The sequence below is a fragment of the Grammomys surdaster genome, unplaced genomic scaffold, assembly GCF_004785775.1.
Source record: "Grammomys surdaster isolate TR1022 unplaced genomic scaffold, NIH_TR_1.0 243, whole genome shotgun sequence".
In the NCBI taxonomy this organism is placed as follows: domain Eukaryota; kingdom Metazoa; phylum Chordata; class Mammalia; order Rodentia; family Muridae; genus Grammomys; species Grammomys surdaster.
The window spans coordinates 1591455-1610213 of NW_021604688.1; the positions used below are offsets into that span (position 1 = coordinate 1591455).

At 44.9% G+C, this 18759-nt stretch overlaps 1 protein-coding gene across 1 annotated transcript in view; it reads right to left on the reverse strand.

Annotated features, from left to right (window-relative positions):
* B4galt6 (beta-1,4-galactosyltransferase 6) overlaps positions 1-18759 on the reverse strand; it is a 56401-nt gene that overhangs the window by 16610 nt on the left and 21032 nt on the right. Inside the window, exon 3 of the mRNA XM_028774850.1 lies at positions 12809-12922. Coding sequence (XP_028630683.1) covers positions 12809-12922 — 114 coding nt within the window. The remainder of the gene's footprint in view (positions 1-12808; positions 12923-18759) is intronic.

The window sequence follows — 18759 nt, forward strand, 5'->3', positions numbered from 1 at the left end:
CTGAGGTGTCTTCCTCCTTTTGAGTCAGGGTCTCTCATTGACCTAGAACGTTGCTGAACAGGCAAGCTAACAGGAATCCACCTGTCTCCGCCCCTCATCTCCTTCTCAGGACTACAAGCATGCATCAACACATCTGGCTTCTTATGTCTTCTGCTGACTTGAATTCAGGATCTCATGCTTAGGAGGCAAAAACTCTCAGATCACCAGTCTCCCTAGCCGAGGGACACTGTTCTTTCTCTGACTCTGGATCCTCTTCTATAGAAAAGTACCAACCAAAGTGATTGGATCCACTTGATTCAAAAGCCCGCAGTATCACCAGGCTCCACAGTAACAGGTACGATGGAGCTCAGATCAAAAACAATTGGGAGAAAAAAGAATGTCATGTAGACATTTTTTTCTTCCATAAACAAACAACATACATGATACCTTCATTTATTAGACAGTACAACCAATCTGGAGATAACTGAAAGTGTGAATGAGGCCATGCACAGGTTACATGCAAATATGACAACATTTTATCCAAGGGCCTGAGGAGACCATGGACTTGGGTACTCTGAGCCGGGAGGTCCTCAAGTAAAGTCCCTGCTCCCTGAGAGAGTATTGTCACCTATAGAAAGATGGGGGACAAGACCACACAGGATATATTCAGAAATATTGGCTGGTATCCCTCTTATTTACTGGCCTTCCTCCCCACCCTTCAGCCACCAGAAGTGAACACAGGCCCCACACAAGGTACTGAGGCAAGAGAGAAAGAACGCACAGAAGAAAGAGAAGCCTCTCATCCCAGCTATTTTGTATTTCTTACTGGGTGACAGCCAAGAATCTGCAACCCAACTGATAACATGACAGTAGCTGCAAAGGCAGGGCTTAGTTCCCCAAGGGCACTGACAACAGTAAATGGAGCTTCCTTGGGGCCAGAATGATTATGGGCTTGAGCTAGACCCTCCCCCCAATGCCACTCAGAAGACCACCTTACAGATATATATATATATTTTTTTTTTCGAGACAGGGTTTCTCTGTATAGCCCTGGCTGTCCTGGAACGCACTCTGTAGACCAGGCTGGCCTCGAACTCAGAAATCCACCTGCCTCCAGATATTTTTTATAAAAAACAAAATGATTCCTTAAGATAAATAAGCAAACCAGCTCATATATTTTTAAGCTTACTTAACTTGTACACCATTTAAATCTTATTGTAAATTACATCCTCTGAATAAGGTAATGTTCAAAGAGCAACAGGGTCATGTATACAGTCACCTAAACATACTTCTAGGGGACTCCTTGCTCTTGAGAAGCCCTCATATACCCCTGTCTTTGATGTGTGATCTTTTCCTGTATGTCTCTGTCTAAATATCTTTGCTTCACTCTGGCTGGTCCTGGACCAGTGTAGTCAAGGATCCAGCTTACCTGAGATGAAGTTTCTGTGGCACCTCCCTGTTCTAAGTCCTCAGTTACTGACTTGTTTGTTGGTGATGATAAAGATGGAGTCTAACATCCCTCAAAAACATGCTGTCCTCCCATCCTCAGTGAAAGCCAGGAACATAGAATCACATGTAGCAGTTTATATAACCCGACACCTGCTAAAGTCCAAAATAGGTACAAATCAGTGTAGAATGCCCTCCGGTCAAGTCTTTCTTTTAGCTTCCTCATCTTATAAGATTAGACCAACTGCCCATGATGGTCCTGCGTCTTCAGAGCATCCTGCAGCCACAACTGTACACGGGAGTCACTTGGTCCCTTCTCCAGGTATCCTCTCCCTTTCCTCCTCTAGTCTGTATGCTCAGGTCTCAACATGGTCTCCCCTCCCATCCCACCTCATCTGATGGAGCAGGCCTGGCAGAGTTCTCACACTCACACACTCACATACACACATACATACACACTACAGAGCAGTATTTGTAAACATAAGTCCCTATGAGTACCAGAGTGAACCAAAAGGAAAATCTGTCTTCTAATGCCAGTCTGTTCTACTGACAAATTTATAAACTAATACCCACCCTTTCAGGAGACAAGCTATGCAAAGCAGCTGATCTTAAGATTTATGTATGTAAAACAGAATGAGCTCTACAAAGGAAGGCAAGTCAAATGTAAGAGAAACCCTTAACATCAGGCATAAAATACCGAGACTTGGTCATAAAGCACAAAGAAAATTTAGCACTCATCAAATAAAAATCACACAAATAGTGGCTGGAGAGACGGCTCAGAGGTTAAGAGCACTGACTGCTCTTCCAGAGATCCAGAGTTCAATTCCCAGCAACCACATGGTGGCTCACAACCATCTGTAATGGGATCCGATGCCCTCTTCTGATGTGTCCGAAGACAATGATAGTGTACTCATACACAATCAATCAATCAATCAATAAATCAATCAATAAATAAATAAATAAATAAATAAGGCACACAAATATATCAGATGCATTTTAAAGTAAGCAGCCTACTAAAATGCTAGCTAGTGACCAGGCTACAGTACAAGTAGCTTACCTAAATAATAGGTAGGACTTTGTGTTCTTGTGCTGTTAACAATTTTTTGTCTTTTCTCCAGCTTTCTCAGCTCAGCAGCCATAATTATCATCATCAGGTTTCCCAGCATCCTTTGCAGTTCAATTTCAATCTCTAATGCATATATATATTCCACTAAATCAGGAGTCAGGCCTTATGGGCTCCTGCTGGCTGGCTGAAGGATGCCTGAAGCACCTTGTCTTCACCTTCCCTTTGATTGCTTCTCTCACTTGCAACCCACCTTGTCTGTTATCAGCTTCCCTAGGTAGCCATTGCTCTTGGCTCTGTAATCCTAACACCTTGCTCTGAAGGGCAGAGGTGACCCAATGACATGAGGCCATCCTGCCTGTCTTCTGGACCTTAAGGAAAGCCACTTCCATTCTTGTGTAACAGCTGGCCCCTACAAGTCTCAGTGCTTTACAAAAGCATCTGGCAGTCATCTTCAGAGGAGCCAGGTGTATATGAGGCTCTGCCAGTTACCTAGAGGGCAAAGGGGAAGGGTGGAGCCTAAACCAAGGCAAGCCAGCTGTCAGTCTTACAGCCACACCCATAAATCCAAGGACTGCTGTTGTGAACGAGAATACTGCACCACTGTTGACACAAGACTCCAGCCTCCTGGACGTGCACACGTGAAGCAATGCCTCCAGGCTTGAAGCTGAACCTGATGACTCTGGGGCCTGTTGGGTTCTCAATGACCAAAGACAGGCTATGACACAGTGGATTGATTATAACATATCTCTAGGCAAGACTGGGGCTTTGTTTTCTTTTTCTATTAAATGCAAACCTCACAATTACAAGCATTCAATCCATGTGAGTTACTCAAGCTTATATCCTACTTACAACTCATGTATAAGACTTCTGATCTGTAGGCAGAGGGCTCTTTCCCTAAAAATCAACAGTTTGAAATGATTTAATCACTTGCCCAGAGAGTGGGAGTGGGGGTTGGGAGAGCTCTACAGTTTTGAGTAGAAAAGCCTAATTCCTAATTCTTTGCTTGACTGTTTTGCCCCATAGGGATTTAAATATACACTGTCCAGACCTCTAGTGACAGTGTGAAAGACTCCCAGGAATATTCCTCTCATGAGAAGGATGCTCTCTCCCCCACCCTCCAGCTGCCCAGTCTAGCTCTATGTTGAATATGACTATCCTCTTTGAAACTAACACCAGCACTCTTTCAAATGCCTTACATAGACTTCTTGAATTTCCATAACTCCACAATGCTGTCTTACTCAGCTATTTTCGAAATAACCAAACCAGAGTTTTCTAAGCATAAAACAGTGGTTTTAGTTATAAATCTCAATGCTAAGTAGTACCTTTGGCACGGATAAATGGATGGTGGGTAGATGGATGTATAGATGGGTGGGTGGATAGATAGATGCATGGATAGATGGGTAGATGGATGGATGAATAAATAGATGGGTGGGGGTAGGTGGCTGGATGAGGGTAGGTAGACAGATAGATAAATGCGTGGATAAGTGAGTAGGTGGCTGGACATGTGCGTAGATGGATGCGTGCGTGGATGGATGCGTGCGTGGATGGATGTGTGTGTGGATGGATGCGTGCATGGATGGATGGATACATGCATGGAAGGATGGCTGCATGCGTGGATGGATGGATGCATGCATGGATGGCTGCATGCGTGGATGGCTGCATGCGTGGATGGCTGCATGCGTGGATGGCTGCATGCATGGATGGTTGTGTGTGTGGATGTATGTAACCATGTATGGTGACAGTAAAGCTGCTGCACTCCACTTCCTTTCTTACCTGCATTTGTATTCTGATTCCACCAGGTGCTATAACACTTCTTTGAAAACACTTGTACCAAAAATATTCCATGTGTAAATGACCCACATCCCATAACTTCCCAGGCCCTTGTCTCCTAAACAGTACACAGTTCTTAGCACTCACCTGCCCCCAACACACACCCACATGTGGTTTTCCTTGATTTGTTCTGCACAACTAACAAACAATAAACAACTGAATCTCCAGTCACTCTTATTGTTTCTGTTCCCAACTCTGCCTTGTAATCCACCCTGTGAACACTGGGGATTCCTAGGGAGACTCGTATCTTTAACCAGACGCTGCCAAATTGTCTTCCCCTTCCCCAACAATAAAAAAATCTGACAGTTGCCTTAGAAGACATAACCGGCCACCACTGTTTACCTCTTCCCTGCTTCTGAGACACTCACTTGTACTTTCCTTTTTGCTTTGTCACAGAGTACATCGTGTGCATTAAACAAAATGCTTCTTTCTTGTCCCAAAAAGCCACTATGCAAATGAAATCAAGAAAATACATCATCTGCTTCTGCCTTTTCAGATGTGTTTCCCAGATACAGTCACATGCCAAGAAATCCCCATGCACCGTGTCTCAATGATCTGTATAAATTAGCACCACTACTAGCTTCTCATCTCACAGAAACCCTTCTCTTGCTTCCAAAGTGTGCAAAATGCAAGGTCACATTGCCAAATCCGTAACCCTAAATAAAGCCAAGCACAAAGAAGGTGTCTGCACGCTTCTACCTGCCTTCTCCAAACCGTCTGCTTCCTTGTGCCACACATTCAACACCTTACAGTTTCTGCCAATAGCCACACCAGCTACTCTCTCTACAACTCTCCATTCCCTGACAGGTGCCTCCTGCCCTGCACACCCTGGAAAACGGTCCTCCGGCGCAGACATCCACTGTACCATCAAATACAGCTTCTCTCTTCTCACCCGACCCCTTCCCTTCCTGGAAGCGCCCTCCACAGCATTTTGAAGGTAGTGTCTTTGTTCTGTTGCAGTTATGACCTCTACACCCAGCCTCATAAAAAAAGGTTTGCCAGCTTAGAGGGTGCTCTTGTTTAAATGTGAGTTTTGGACTTTCAATACCTCTGTGTCAATAGAGACCCATGAGGCATGTCTGTGGTGACCAACTCTCTCCTGTGTATATTTTCGACTGCTGAGTCTGATTTCCCAAAGGAAGAATGTAGAATTCAACCCTCAGCATCTCAAGCAGGAAAGGACAGTCACATGACCACAAAAGACTGAAAAACAATAAACAGTATAAAGACAGGGCATTCTGCAAAGTAGCTTGCAGTAAATGTGGTGGCTTGGGGACACCAAGCAATGACAATTTCATCTTCAGACCTGAGTGTGACTGAAAGAAATTGTAAGCTCTGCCAAGAGGCGACCAAGAGGCTCTTCACAGCACGGGCTAGCCTTTTTTTGTGCTACTCAATCTCTCAACCAAATTTTTCACCCAGGTTTCCCAGAGTCTCTCTAGTATTTTTCCATAGACTCTATCTTCCTAAACCATATACAGTGTGGTCTGCAACAAAGAATGCAAACCTTTGCTTAGAGGTCTGATTGGTTTGGGCTGTTGGAGGCCTGGGTTTGAATAAACACCCCCAGCTGATTCCAATACCTGTCATCCAAACCACATTCAGGAAAACATAGCCAAATGGCCTTCAACTAGCACAGTGCCCACACCTTCACCAACACCTGTCTGTACTCGCTTTCCAAACCTCAACTGGACTCAACTCTGACCTTGAAGCAATGGCTCTGCCTGGATTCTCCAGCTAACACAAAGCACTTTAGAAAAGCACAGAGTAATCCTACCATGATGTGACAATCCCTCATCTACTGCCTCCAACAGATCCAGCCAAGGGTTACATTGTGAGTGCCCTGGCAGGCTTCCCTGGTTATCTGGTGAGTCACCCTTCCGTGAGTGATTAGCTGACTCCACTTTCCACTCTGTTCCTCCCTTTCCAAGCACTTGGTCCTACTTTGCTAGTTTTCTGTGTCCCCCCTGCCCTACCTGACCTTCTCTGCCCCTCCTTCCCTCCCTTCCTGTCTCCTCTTCCTCTTCCTACTACTCCACCCCTCTGTCTCACACATACACAGACCTCTTAGTTGTATCAAACTCCATAGAAGCAAGGCCTTAACTTCTGGGACTCATCTCCACAGGGACAGTCCACCATGTGGCCTGGGGGACAGCTAGCTCGCCCACCTGAGGACATCCCTGTGTCCCTTCCCTTTCTCTACAGACTCCCACAGCAGTTGGTCCACAGTTCCTCGTTCTACCTGGGACTCCATGTCCTTCCCAGTGTGCTCTTCTCAGTCAGCTCTCTCCCCCCAACTGCAGGGCCTCTCACAGCCAGTCAGCCTCCTCTCGGTCTCACTTCCTCTTCCCAGCTCTGTTCCTCTCACAAAATGCAGTCCCCAAGCTAATTTCCCTGAACTCCCAATAAAACGTGTGCAACTAAACTCATAAATTCCCCTTCTCCATCTCGGGTATTTCTGTGAGTTGTTTGCTTCAGGAATGTTTCTGTGAATTGTTTGCCTCAGTAAAGGGTCATCAAGTCAGATATCCTTCAGGCAGATGTGACATCTGGCCAAGGGTGTTCCATTCCTCACCAGTGTCCCTGACTCCAGCCTCTCCCAAATCTCTTTGAAATTCCCAAGTGAACAACCGTTGTGGAGAACACACCTAGTCCATCATTCACCTGCCCTTCTTGAACAGCCTCATTCCCACACAGCAGTGCCCAAACTCTCCCCACCCCCATTCTGTCACCTTTCAAAATTGTGTTCTGATTGAAGAAACCTGCAGACTCATGACGAAATCCTTTCCATTTGAGGACCAGGCCTGACACCCTCCAAAGCCATCTCATTGATGCCTGAAGATTCCCTAGCACTATACACAGACCCTTCTACTTCAGGTTCACCTTGAGTGTGAGCCACTTACAGCCCCTCCAGCTGGAGCTGCCCTCCCCACTACAGAGCATGTAAGGTCCCTGTCAGCTCCATGGTGGTTTCTCTTATAGCCTTGTGCTGGATTGTCTTGAAGTTCCCTCAGTGACCATCCCTTCTATCTCAGGCCTCTCTCTGAGAACAGAATACTGGGACAATGCCTGCTGCTGGCCAGTTCTACAGAATCACACTAAGTGAGAGCCCCTGTGTACACCCAGGCCTGCAGCCCAGTCACTGACTGACAGCTCTCATTCACTCTCAAAGGCTCCCACCTGTCTCTACAGCTGACATCCTCAGAACACGACAGTTTGTTACGGTTAGCATTATGTGAGCTCTTCTAAAGTTTATTTGCTTTTCCCTCTTTACTGAATTCCAATTCACTTATTAAATTCATCTTAGAAAGTTCCTGCATTCATAAGGCTTGTAACTATGGGAACTATCAAGGCAAGGACAGAGTAAGGAAGTCACTTCAAGTGTATTCTATTTGGATGACAAGAAGATAATCGGTGGAAATCTGTCTTCGTTGTTATGTATCATACACAACTGGCATTTCCCTTCTTTACCTCACCCAGAAAAATCAAAATCGAAACACCTCTGCTAAGCATGTATTTACGCCCTAGCTGAGGACAAATTGCTATTTCACTTGGTTATCACATAGATTCAACAAAACTGAACATAGATTTTCCCTCTGGAGAGCCTATAAATATTAGTAGCAGTGAAATAGTCACTCACCCTCTTCAAACAAGTAACACGCTAGATACATTCTAGGAGGTAGATAGGTGGCTCACTGGTTAAGAGCACTGTCTGCTCTTCCAGAGGTCCTGAGTTCAATTCCCAGCAACCACATGGTGGCTCACAACCATCTGTAATGACGTCTGATGCCCTCTTCTGGAATGCAGGTGTATATGCAGATAGAACACTTACATGTTTAAAATAAAGTTTAAAAAAAAAAACTAGATTCTGTAGTATGATTGGCCACTATTGAATATCAAACACTGCTGAAATCCACACTCTCCATTACAGAAATCTGGGGCTGGCCATCCTACAGCGACACTAGAGAGGAATCCAGAAAAACTTACACTCCTATGACCAAGCACACAATGTTAGTTCACATCACATCTGGCAGGCACAGGTAGCTTAAATGTCACCATCGTTGAATGTCTTGCATCCAACCACAGCTTGGAAAGGTATTCTATTCGATTCTTTGGAATACTGTAAGAGTTTACATTCAGACACCACATAATGCTGCTCTCTATCGTCAGCGTTGTCAGGAGGATTGTCTGCACAACTAGGTCTGAAGCTTCAGGATGACATACACTTCTCATCCCCTTGATCACTGGAAAGTCTGCTTCTATCAAAGAAGTAGGAGAAAGAAGGAAGGAATCCAATAGCTCGTGAACTTTACACTCTATACTGAGCTTCGTCTTCATTCATAATGAAGGTGGCCCCGCAATCCCAGGTGTTACCAATGGGTGTAAAGATGCCCTGGGCAGAGTCATATCACCAGTGAAGGGCTTGAGTGCGTGTTCTCTCTCTCTCTCTCTCTCTCCCCTCACCCCCCCCCCATTTCCAGGAGCCTCACTATGTTGGTTAGACTCAAAGTCCCCAAGTCCCCTTCTCAAATATCACCTGTACATAGTCACTTTTTCTGTCAAAGCTGCCCTGGCTCCCCGGACATGAGACTGGTGCTCAGTCTGAAGAGAAGAACCATGATGAAGTCGCTGTGAAGAGAGCAACAACTGGGGCAGGGCTGCCTGGTTTTTTGTTGTTGTTGTTATTGTTGTGGGGTTTTTTTTGTTTTTATTTTTTGTTTTTTTGAGACAAGGTTTCTCTGTGTAGCCCTGGCTGTCCTCGAACTCAGAAATCCGCCTGCCTCTGCCTCCCAAGTGCTGGTTTTAAAGGCATGTGCCACCACTGCCCATTTTCTAAAACAATACAGGAAAGGAGCAACAGCCATGAAGCCCGCAGCAGTCAAGCTGCGCTCTCTCAAGCACCAGGCCAGAGCAGACCTCTCTAAGGAACTGTAGAACCATAGGAGAGGGACGGTAGCATACGGACCTACAGTTCTTGGCAGGCAGATACCTCCAAACTGTTTAATTAGGATCCATAAGCCACTAATGAAGAAAACAGTCACTAAACCAAGCACAAAAACATCCTACAACTATAATTCCCTGAATATGCAAATGAGGAAGGTGAAATTACTGTAATCAATACTCCAATGGAACAATTCCCAGTGGCTTCAGTATTACACAGACAAAAACACTTATTTTGGGAAGACAAAGCTGTCATGACAAATGAGGCCATGGTAGTCACTTCGCATCCTTTTTTGTCACGACACACAGAGCCAGCACAAGTCACTTCAGAGTCACTTTTTCTCTTGCAACACAGAGTTAGCATAATCAGAACGCTTGCTCTTTTGTTTGTTTTACTAATTCCAGGGCACAGTTTAGATCAATAAAACCAGAACCTTCCAAGCTGTGCCCTAACAGGATAAAGGCTCCCCTGGCAGTTCTACTGTACAGCCTGCTCTGAAGTTCAGAACTCTAGGTCAGGATTGCAAATGTGGCCCAAGCATCACCAGCATCAGCAGGGCCCTGGAACACTAAGAAGGAACTTCCTAGTGCCACTTCATCCCTACTGAAAGAGAAGCTCAGAGTACGTAGGGGCCATGTGAACTACAGAACCTTCTGGTGATGCACTCTCCATGGAGAAAGCCATACCCTAACACCATGTGACAAAGTCAGTCTTCCTTTGTATTACACAGTTACAACATCAATCAACAATTAACTAAAAACCAACCCACAACTATGGTAGGCAGAAAGCAATTTCCTGAATAAAGAAACATACTTGGATGCTAAGAACAATAGAGCACAGGGTAAACTGCTTAATCAAGAAGATTTACTTAAATATTCAAGTACATAAAGTCAAGATACAAACTAACATGTGGAAAGTATTCCGGAAATAGTGGAGTGGGGTCCAAGGGCAAGACAGCAGGAGCAGTTCCCGATGGCTGGGATGGAGCATTTACCCATGCAGGAAAAAAAATAGATGCTTGAAAAATATATTTAAATTACAGCACCTAGGTCACTACTATACTTTAGGTGCAAAATATAAGAACAAAATTTAAAAATTAATAGGAGGGGGGATTGGAGTAAGGGGATAATATCTGAAATGTAAATATAATATCCAATAAAAAATTGATAGGAAATAAAGATATTTGTATGGTATCAAGGTAAAGAAATCTTTCTTTAAAAAAAGTAAGTCTTAAAGAGATTTACTTAAAAAAAAAAAAAAAAAAAACGTGATTTGATCTTCATAAAAGATTTTCTAAGCGGGCAGTGGTCGCTCACGCCTTTAATCCCAGCACTTGGGAGGCAGAGGCAGGCGGATTTCTGAGTTCGAGAGTTCGAGGCTAGCCTGGTCTACAGAGTGAGTTCCAGGACAGCCAGGGCTACACAGAGAAACCCTGTCTCGAAAAGACAAAAAAAAAAAAAAAAAAAAAAAAACCCAAACAAACCTTATTTAATGGGATATTGTGTTTACTGTTTGATCAGTTTAAAAGGGGAGAGGCAGCTCACAGGTTAGGAATGCTTCACGCTCTGCCAGAGGTCTGGAGTTTGGTCCCCAACACCCATATCTGGGAAATTCCCAACCACTTTTACAACTCCAGCTCCAGGGAATCGGACACCATCTTCTAACCCTCATGAATGCTGACATGTACATAAAGCCTTCCAATGAAACATAGTTAAATAATTTTTTGGAAAGACCACAAGGTCCATCAACATCACAGTGATATAAACCAGCCCTGCTTACTACAGTAACTTGAGGGAAGCTGAGGTGCTGGCACAGCAGCCAACCCCATGTATCAACTCCCAGTGCTCACATATGTGTGCGCACACGGACACACACACACACACACACACACACACACACTCACTCACACACACAGGAGCAGGAAGGGCTGGGGATACTGCTCTCTTGATAAGGAAGATAAGAGGATTTGTTTTCCTTTTTTCAGTTAGAGTGGAAACCACCTAGCAGCCTGTCAGGTGAGAACTGGAAAATAAAACACAGCGTGTGTATGTAAAGACATTTTCCACAGTAGTTCAGAGAAACAACTCAGACCCACATGGAAGACCATGAGTAACTCTCAAAACACCAGCTGAAAAACTCAGACCACAGAGTGACATGTCATTTATACAACCGTCTAATGGGGAGTTGGGGTTCTTTATCTCATTTTTTAATTGAAAACAGATTTTTCTTCACAGAATATATTATGGTCATGGTTCCCCTCCCCATCTCCTCCTAGACCCTCCACACTCACCCAGATCCACACCCTTTCTTCTTTTCTCTCTCATGAAACAAATAAAAATCTAATTTAAAAACCAAAATAAAATAATAAATAAGTAAATATCAAAAGCAACCAGAACAGGACAAAACAAAGAAACAAATAGGGTGGGGAAAAAAGCCAAAAAAACACAGCACACATGCACATGTAGGGATATGTATATGCAAATAGAAACTCCACTAAAACACAGCACACATGCACATGTAGGGATACGTATATGCAAATAGAAACTCCACTAAAAAAAAAACCCCACAAAATCAGAAAACATAGTATGGGGGGGGAGAACCCTGTAAGATTAAAAAAGAAGAAAAAGCCCAGACAAATCATTATAAAATAAAATGAAAGTGAAAAACCTCCAGAAATACTATTAAGTTCATTTTTGTGTTGGCCAACTACTTCCGGACATGGGACCCACCCTTAAGAATGCTTGTGTACCCTATGACACTCCACTGGAGAAAACTGGCTTTGCCTTTGTAAGTGATTCTCAGTTGGAGATAGTTTCTTGGGTAGGGATATTCGTAAAGCTTTTGAAATTATGTATTTGTTCTCTCCATTTATCTGTGCAAAACCAAGTTTATAAAAAATCTATATGTACACACATCAAACAGAAACCAGGTCATTTCTGAGGGAGGGATGGGGAACTAACACTTGGGAAAGGAAGAAAGTCTTTATTTATTTATAATGTTCTAATAAATCTAGAGAGAAAACACATTAGTTATTCTTTTTAAATCTTCTTTAAGAGAATTTAAAGTATTTAAAGACAAAGTATTCATTTTCAAATCTGAATGGGGGAAATACAGGTATTTCTCATTAGCTTTTTTTTCTTTTGTATTTTTCTTCAGCTTTTCAATTATCCATCTTCTAAAGTAGTATTCACTACCCTTCCAATATTTAAAATAAAAAAATAAAAAGGAAACCTATGCAGTATATTAAGAATGTTAGCACCCACAATAATGACCCATCTGATGGCATGCTCAAACCACGTTGTTTGTAATCTTTTTTGTTGTTGTTGTTGCTGTTGTTGTTTTGGTTTTTCGAGACAGGGTTTCTCTGTGTAGCCCTGGCTGTCCTGGAACTCACTCTGTAGACCAGGCTGGCCTTGAACTCAGAAATCTGCCTGCCTCTGCCTCCCAAGTACTGGGATTAAAGGTGTACGTCACCACTGCCTGACATTTATAATCTTTTATAATGACAAGGAAACAGTTCAACTATAAGAAAATGCAGTCGCACTTACGCATATAAGGCAGCTTCTCTGGACAGGGGAGGTGCGGTGAATACGTGAAGTTCTGCGGAAGATATGTTGTTGTTTGAACAAGATAGTCACTTGTATTATTGCCTTCAGGATAATCTTGGAAAGAGAGAGAGAAGAAGAAATTTACAACCCAATATTGCCTTATGTCACAGTATGGAGCGGACTGTAGTATGCACAGCAGCAGTTACAAGCAACGACCTGGAAAGGATATGAATAAAGCATACCACAGCTAGGCCAGACACTCTGCAGGACTTCCCAAGAGAGAAGCAGAAAGCCACAGGCCCTCCCCCTTACACACAAAACACAACAGTGCCTTTTGCAGCCAGCAGCCACTTGTTCCCTTACCCCCATGGCTGGGTCCAACCTAAAGGAACAAGGACTCCTTCAGTCTCCCAACTGTGCACACCATCTGCACACTGCTACTTGAGTACAGAGCAGAAGGGTACAGGGGATGGACAATTCCTTGCCACCTCACCCAGGAAAATCCAAGATTTATCCACTGAACTTACTTCAAGTCAGTCATATTCTTAGCCTGCAGGCTGCAACCCGTTCCTGAGGTGCCTGGAACTATTAAATTAGGCCTGTTTTCCTCAGGGTTATGAGGTTCCACCACACTCAGAACAACGGCCTGGAGTACCAGCAAATGCTGGCATTCAGACCCCGTTCCAGCATGTTCTTGCCTTCAGAATGCAACAGTCGGTTTCTCATTTTGATACCTACTTCTGGCATTTTGGGATTTGTTAAGATGAAATCACTAAGAGGACTGGAGAGATGGCCCCGTGGATAAAGTGCTTGCTATGCACGCATGAGAACCTGAGTTCAGATACAAACAACCATGTAAATATCTAAAACACAGGCACTGGGATAGGTAAGGTTCCAGGGGGTTGGCAACCAGCCAGTCTAGCTGAAACAACAGGGTTCAGGGAGAGAGCCTGTCTCAAACACTGAAGGTGGAAGTCATAGATGAAGATACCCAGTGTCAACCTGGGGCCTCCAAATGTACACAGAAGAGTAAGTGCATACACATACATGCATAGCAGGCGCTCTCTCTCTCTCTCTCTCTCTCATACACACACACATACACACACACGTTGAATAATCTCATGAAACTATTCAATAGCTTTAGTTGTGAGTGACAGAGTACAAACCCAAGATGAGACAGTAACAAACACAGGAGTTTGACAAAGGGAATCCAGGGTCACAGTTCAGTTTACTCTCTAGGGCACTGATGCGAGATGCAAATCTGAGGACCAGGGTGTGCCCACTCCCTGCTGTGTGGGGGAAGCTGGCCTAGAGTAGTTAATAGAGATGACACAGCGACAACTGCCCAACTGCTATGCCTGCTACATCCAACCATGGACACAGACACTGTAAACATACTCCCGCAGTCCTCAGTGAAAGCTAAACCCTCTGACTCATGGGAAAGCAGCACTGTGGTAATTATAGCATGTGTGAGAAGAACCACTGCAGGTTAAGCACCGCCCCAGTCCAGAAATTGTCACCATCAATGAAGTTGGTGGCAGACATTTCTGAGCAGAGCTACACTCCACTTCCAGGCCCCACTGCCAAGACTCCTAACAGGCCAATGAGATAGGCAAAGGCTCTGGGTCCAAACCCAAAGAAGAGATAGAAGCACAAGGAAAAAGGTTCGGTCCCAAAGGCCTACATGAAAGCCTGTACTGTTAACTGAGGAACTTGTCAGTAAGGCATTGGCTGAACTGCCAGGAAAGCCTAACATGGCAAACAGATCAGCATAGCTCACCAGGATATGGGAGGCCCCTAGGGTCCCCATGCAGCTCTCAGGAGCCCTGGAAAGCAGCTGGCAGGGAACTGCTCCAAGCCACAGGGGCAGGGAAGACAGAGCAGTCAGCATTTACTGTCCCCAGGGGCAGACCAAAATCATAAACCCTCCTCTTGCGGCCAAACTCTCTATTCTCACCTAGTATCTGAGAGACTTACACTGTACTCAACATAAACCAAGACAATGAGGTCCAATGAGGCGCACTCCTTCAAGGAGCTTTATAAAAATGTATCTGGGCATATCGATTACAGAATCTTTAAAAGCCATTTCTTCTTTCATAAGGGAATTCTGCTCTGCCAGTGGGAGGAACTGTGCTAAGCATGAACTAAGAGGCTGGAGGGATGGTTCAGTTTTTAAGAGCACACAGTGGTCTTGCAGAGGACCCTAGTTCAGTTTCTAGCATCCACACAGGAACTCAGAACCACCTGTGACTCCAGTTCCTTTTCTCCTTTTCTCCTGTCTTCCATGGGCATCTCCCTCACATGCACATCTGCCCACACGGAGACATACACACACACTCATAATTCAAAAATAAAAGTAACTCTTTAAAAAAAAGATTCTTGCTGGACAGTGGTGGCGCGTGACTGCAGCACTCTGGAGGCAGTTGGATCTCTGAGTTTGAGTCCAGCCTGGTCTACAGAGCAAGTTCCTGGACAGCCAAGACCACACAGGGAAGCTCTGTCTCAAAAAAAGATTCTCCCTCTCCACTAAAAATACTTGATTATTACTACTGCTGTGGGTGTCTGCAGATCTTTGTCAAATTCTTAGATTTATACCTTAGAGTTGCCTATAATTACTTATAATTATTTAATCAATAAATAAAACTTCCCTACTTGTTAAAATACAACTAAAGCTTCCTTTTTCATTTGACAGAAAAGGGATTCTTCTTATTTCAAATTCATAGTTAATAAAAACAAACAAGCTGAGCTTGCTGTTGCACGCCTTTGATCCTAGGGCTTATGGGCAGAAGCAGGCGGATCTCTGAGCTCCAGGCCAGCCTGGTCTACACAGTGAATTCCAGGACAGCCAGAGGTATGAAGAGAGTCACTACCTCAAGAAAAACCAAGTAACAACACTGAAAATAAAAGAAAACAAAAAAATTCTTTAAAATTACAGATAAGTGTATGAGAAAAATTTAAATCGTATTAAAGGTTTGTAATAGAATCAAGGCAATTGCGTAGACAGTAAAAAGAGAACCAGAAGAGGGCAACAAATGAGCCAAGAAATCAGCACCAGAAGGCACCCTCACAAAAGCCAGGACAGTGCCCAGAGCCACGGCTTCGGTCAGCCCAGAAAAGAAGAAAGACAGAGTGAGGGGGGCTCTGTAAAATCTGACAGTACAAAAACAGATTAAATGGAGAAGGGTGCAAAGGAAGAGCGAGGGTCCAGGGTCCCAATGTCTCCAGGTCTCTCTCTCTCTCTCTCTCTCTCTCTCTCTCTCTCTCTCTCTCTCTCTCTCTCTCTCTCTCACTCTCTCCCTCCCTCCCTCCCTCCCTCCCTCCCTCCCTCCCTCCCTCCCTCTCTTTAGACAAGGTTTCTCTGGGTAGCCCTGGCTTGTCCTGGAACTCACTCAGTAGACCAGGCTGGCCTCGAACTCAGAAATCCGCCTGCCTCTGCCTCCCAAGGGTTGGGATTAAAGGCGTGTGCCACCACTGCCCGGCTACTTTTGTTCTCAAAAGTAACAATAGAGGACAGAAAATACCACAGGGGTACCTGGAACCCTTCCTAAGCATGGCTCACAGTCTGTCTACACAGCCCCAGGGAATTCCCAATGACAGCAGACATGCTGAGTGAAAGTGTGGAGGGTGAGGGTCGGGGCTGGAGGTGGTGAGTGGAGGAGTGAGGTGGGGCGTGGGGGGGTAGGAGGGGCGTGGAAGAGTGGGGAGGGGCGTGGAGGGGTGGGCGTGGCATGGAGGGGTGGAGCGGTGCGGAGTGTGGGCAAACAGCGATCTAAAACACTTGGCTCTAGGAACACAGAACCACAGTTTACATTCTGAACCGTGCGGGTTTGATTCTAAGTCCTGTCCTTACTCAGGTGTGGAGGCCAGAGCAGAGGGAGCAGGGATAGCAGCAGAGTAAGCAGGGCAGGCAGCTCAGCGGCATCGCTCATGCGCAGCGTGAAGAGATATCAACATAAATACAGAATCAATTGTGAGATAGATTCAAGGTTGTTCTCTGAGCACTAGAACTGAAGGAAAGGGCGAGTCACAGAAACTTTTTATCATAACCCTCCTCTACCTTAAAATAAGAAATGATTACTCCAAGTGAAAACTGAAGAAACCCTTTTTATAGCTTGCTTTCTGATATTAGATCTGTCTCCCTCCCTCTCTCTCTCTCCCTCCCTCCCTCCCTCTCTCTCTCTCCCCCTCTCCCTCTGTCTCTCATATGTACATCACACTGCTTCCCTCTGTAAATACTGCAGTGGGGGACAGACAGTCCAGCTCTATGTCAATGACCTTCTTAACCTCCTCTGCTTTCCTTAGACACCCGTGGCACAGTGCTCACTCACAGCAGTTGGGAATGGAAGTGGCCGTCCTGGGTCTGCTGCCTTTGTGTGCTCCCACTAAGAAGAAAAACTACTAGCATTCTCTCACAGCTCTCAAGTACCATTTTTGTCTGCTTCTGGGTTACTTGGTGGTGGTTTGTGGTAAGATCTTATTCTAGCTCAGGGTAGCCTAGAACTCAATTCATTTTGTAGCCCAGGCTAGCCTTGGAATTGCACCAGCACTCCTGCCCCAGTTTCCCAAATGCTGGGATGACAGGCACAGGAACGATGCCAGCTCACCACCATTTCTCCTTTATAAAACTGTCTTACTTGTGTGTGTGTGTCAGACAGACAGACAGACAGACAGACAGAGACTGACTATACAGCACATGTGGGTACCCTGGAACTTGAGTTAGTGGAGGTTGTGAGCTATCCTACATAGATGTTGAGACCTGACCTGGGGTCCTCTGCTCTCAATAACCACTGAGACACCTGTCCAGCCCCGCCAAGTAACTCCTTAGTGTTATGTGTGGTAACTTAAATCACAGTATTTTCTTGTTCTGCATACTTGATTAATATGTGTCACTAATACCTGGGCCTCTCCTTTTCCACATTCTACAATTCTACAGACTCACAGCTAACTCCCTTAAATTTCAAAGTCTTTGGTTATTTCTATAAAATAAATTTAACCATCACTCCCTAGAGGGAGTCTGAGGAGAAAAAGAAGGCCCAAGTGGGTAATCTAGGGCTAGACTGATTACATATTTTATAAAAGGACACAATCATCACTTATATCAGCTTTAATAAAATCCAACAATAATTTTTTTAAGTGCCCGAAAGGCATGCGATGCTGGCTAATCACTTTCATGTCAGAGCTAAATAAATGACCATGGAGAGCACCAGCCACTAAGAGACTCACAGAAATGCTTCCACGCTGCCCAAGCCTTCATCTGTGCCACTTCAGCTGACCCAACACCGAGCCACTATCCTGAACATCACCCTTAACTGAAATCAAATTGTCTTTAACTTCCAGAATTATGTACCTATGGCATCCAAGAAACATACTGCAAATAAACACCTCATGGCTGACAGACAAAACAGACTGACTTAAGCTTGTGGAAATGACACTGAAAAAACCCACACAAATCATTATTCCTATGAAGGTGGCCTTTGCACAGGATCCACGGTGACACCATGACTTTCAAAGCCCTGCGAGCTTTCCAAATGCTACACGCATACTAGTGACAGACACACATGGGCCTCACCGCAGCTCCGGTGACAGGCAGACGTGATTTCATCTAATGAGTGTATGGTAACAAAATGAGCTCCAGGAAGCCCGCCCACCCGCCTGCTCTCTCCCAGAACCACACCCAGAGACATGGAAGCCTCCAACTGAAAAGGGCTGGGCAGGTCCCAACACCACTCTCAAATGGAAAGAACAGAGAAAAGAAGGGGACCAAAGGACACCCCCCAACAGCTTCCCGGCTGCAGGCAGGAACCCCAGAAGGTGCCATGGGAACTCCTTAGAGCCCGATGGCCTCACTCTAAGCATCCATTAAATAAGGATGTGCACCAGGTTTATCCCAACAAGCCTATCACTACTGCCCCACACAGCCCTGCACCTCACCACTGTCCCACACAGCCCTG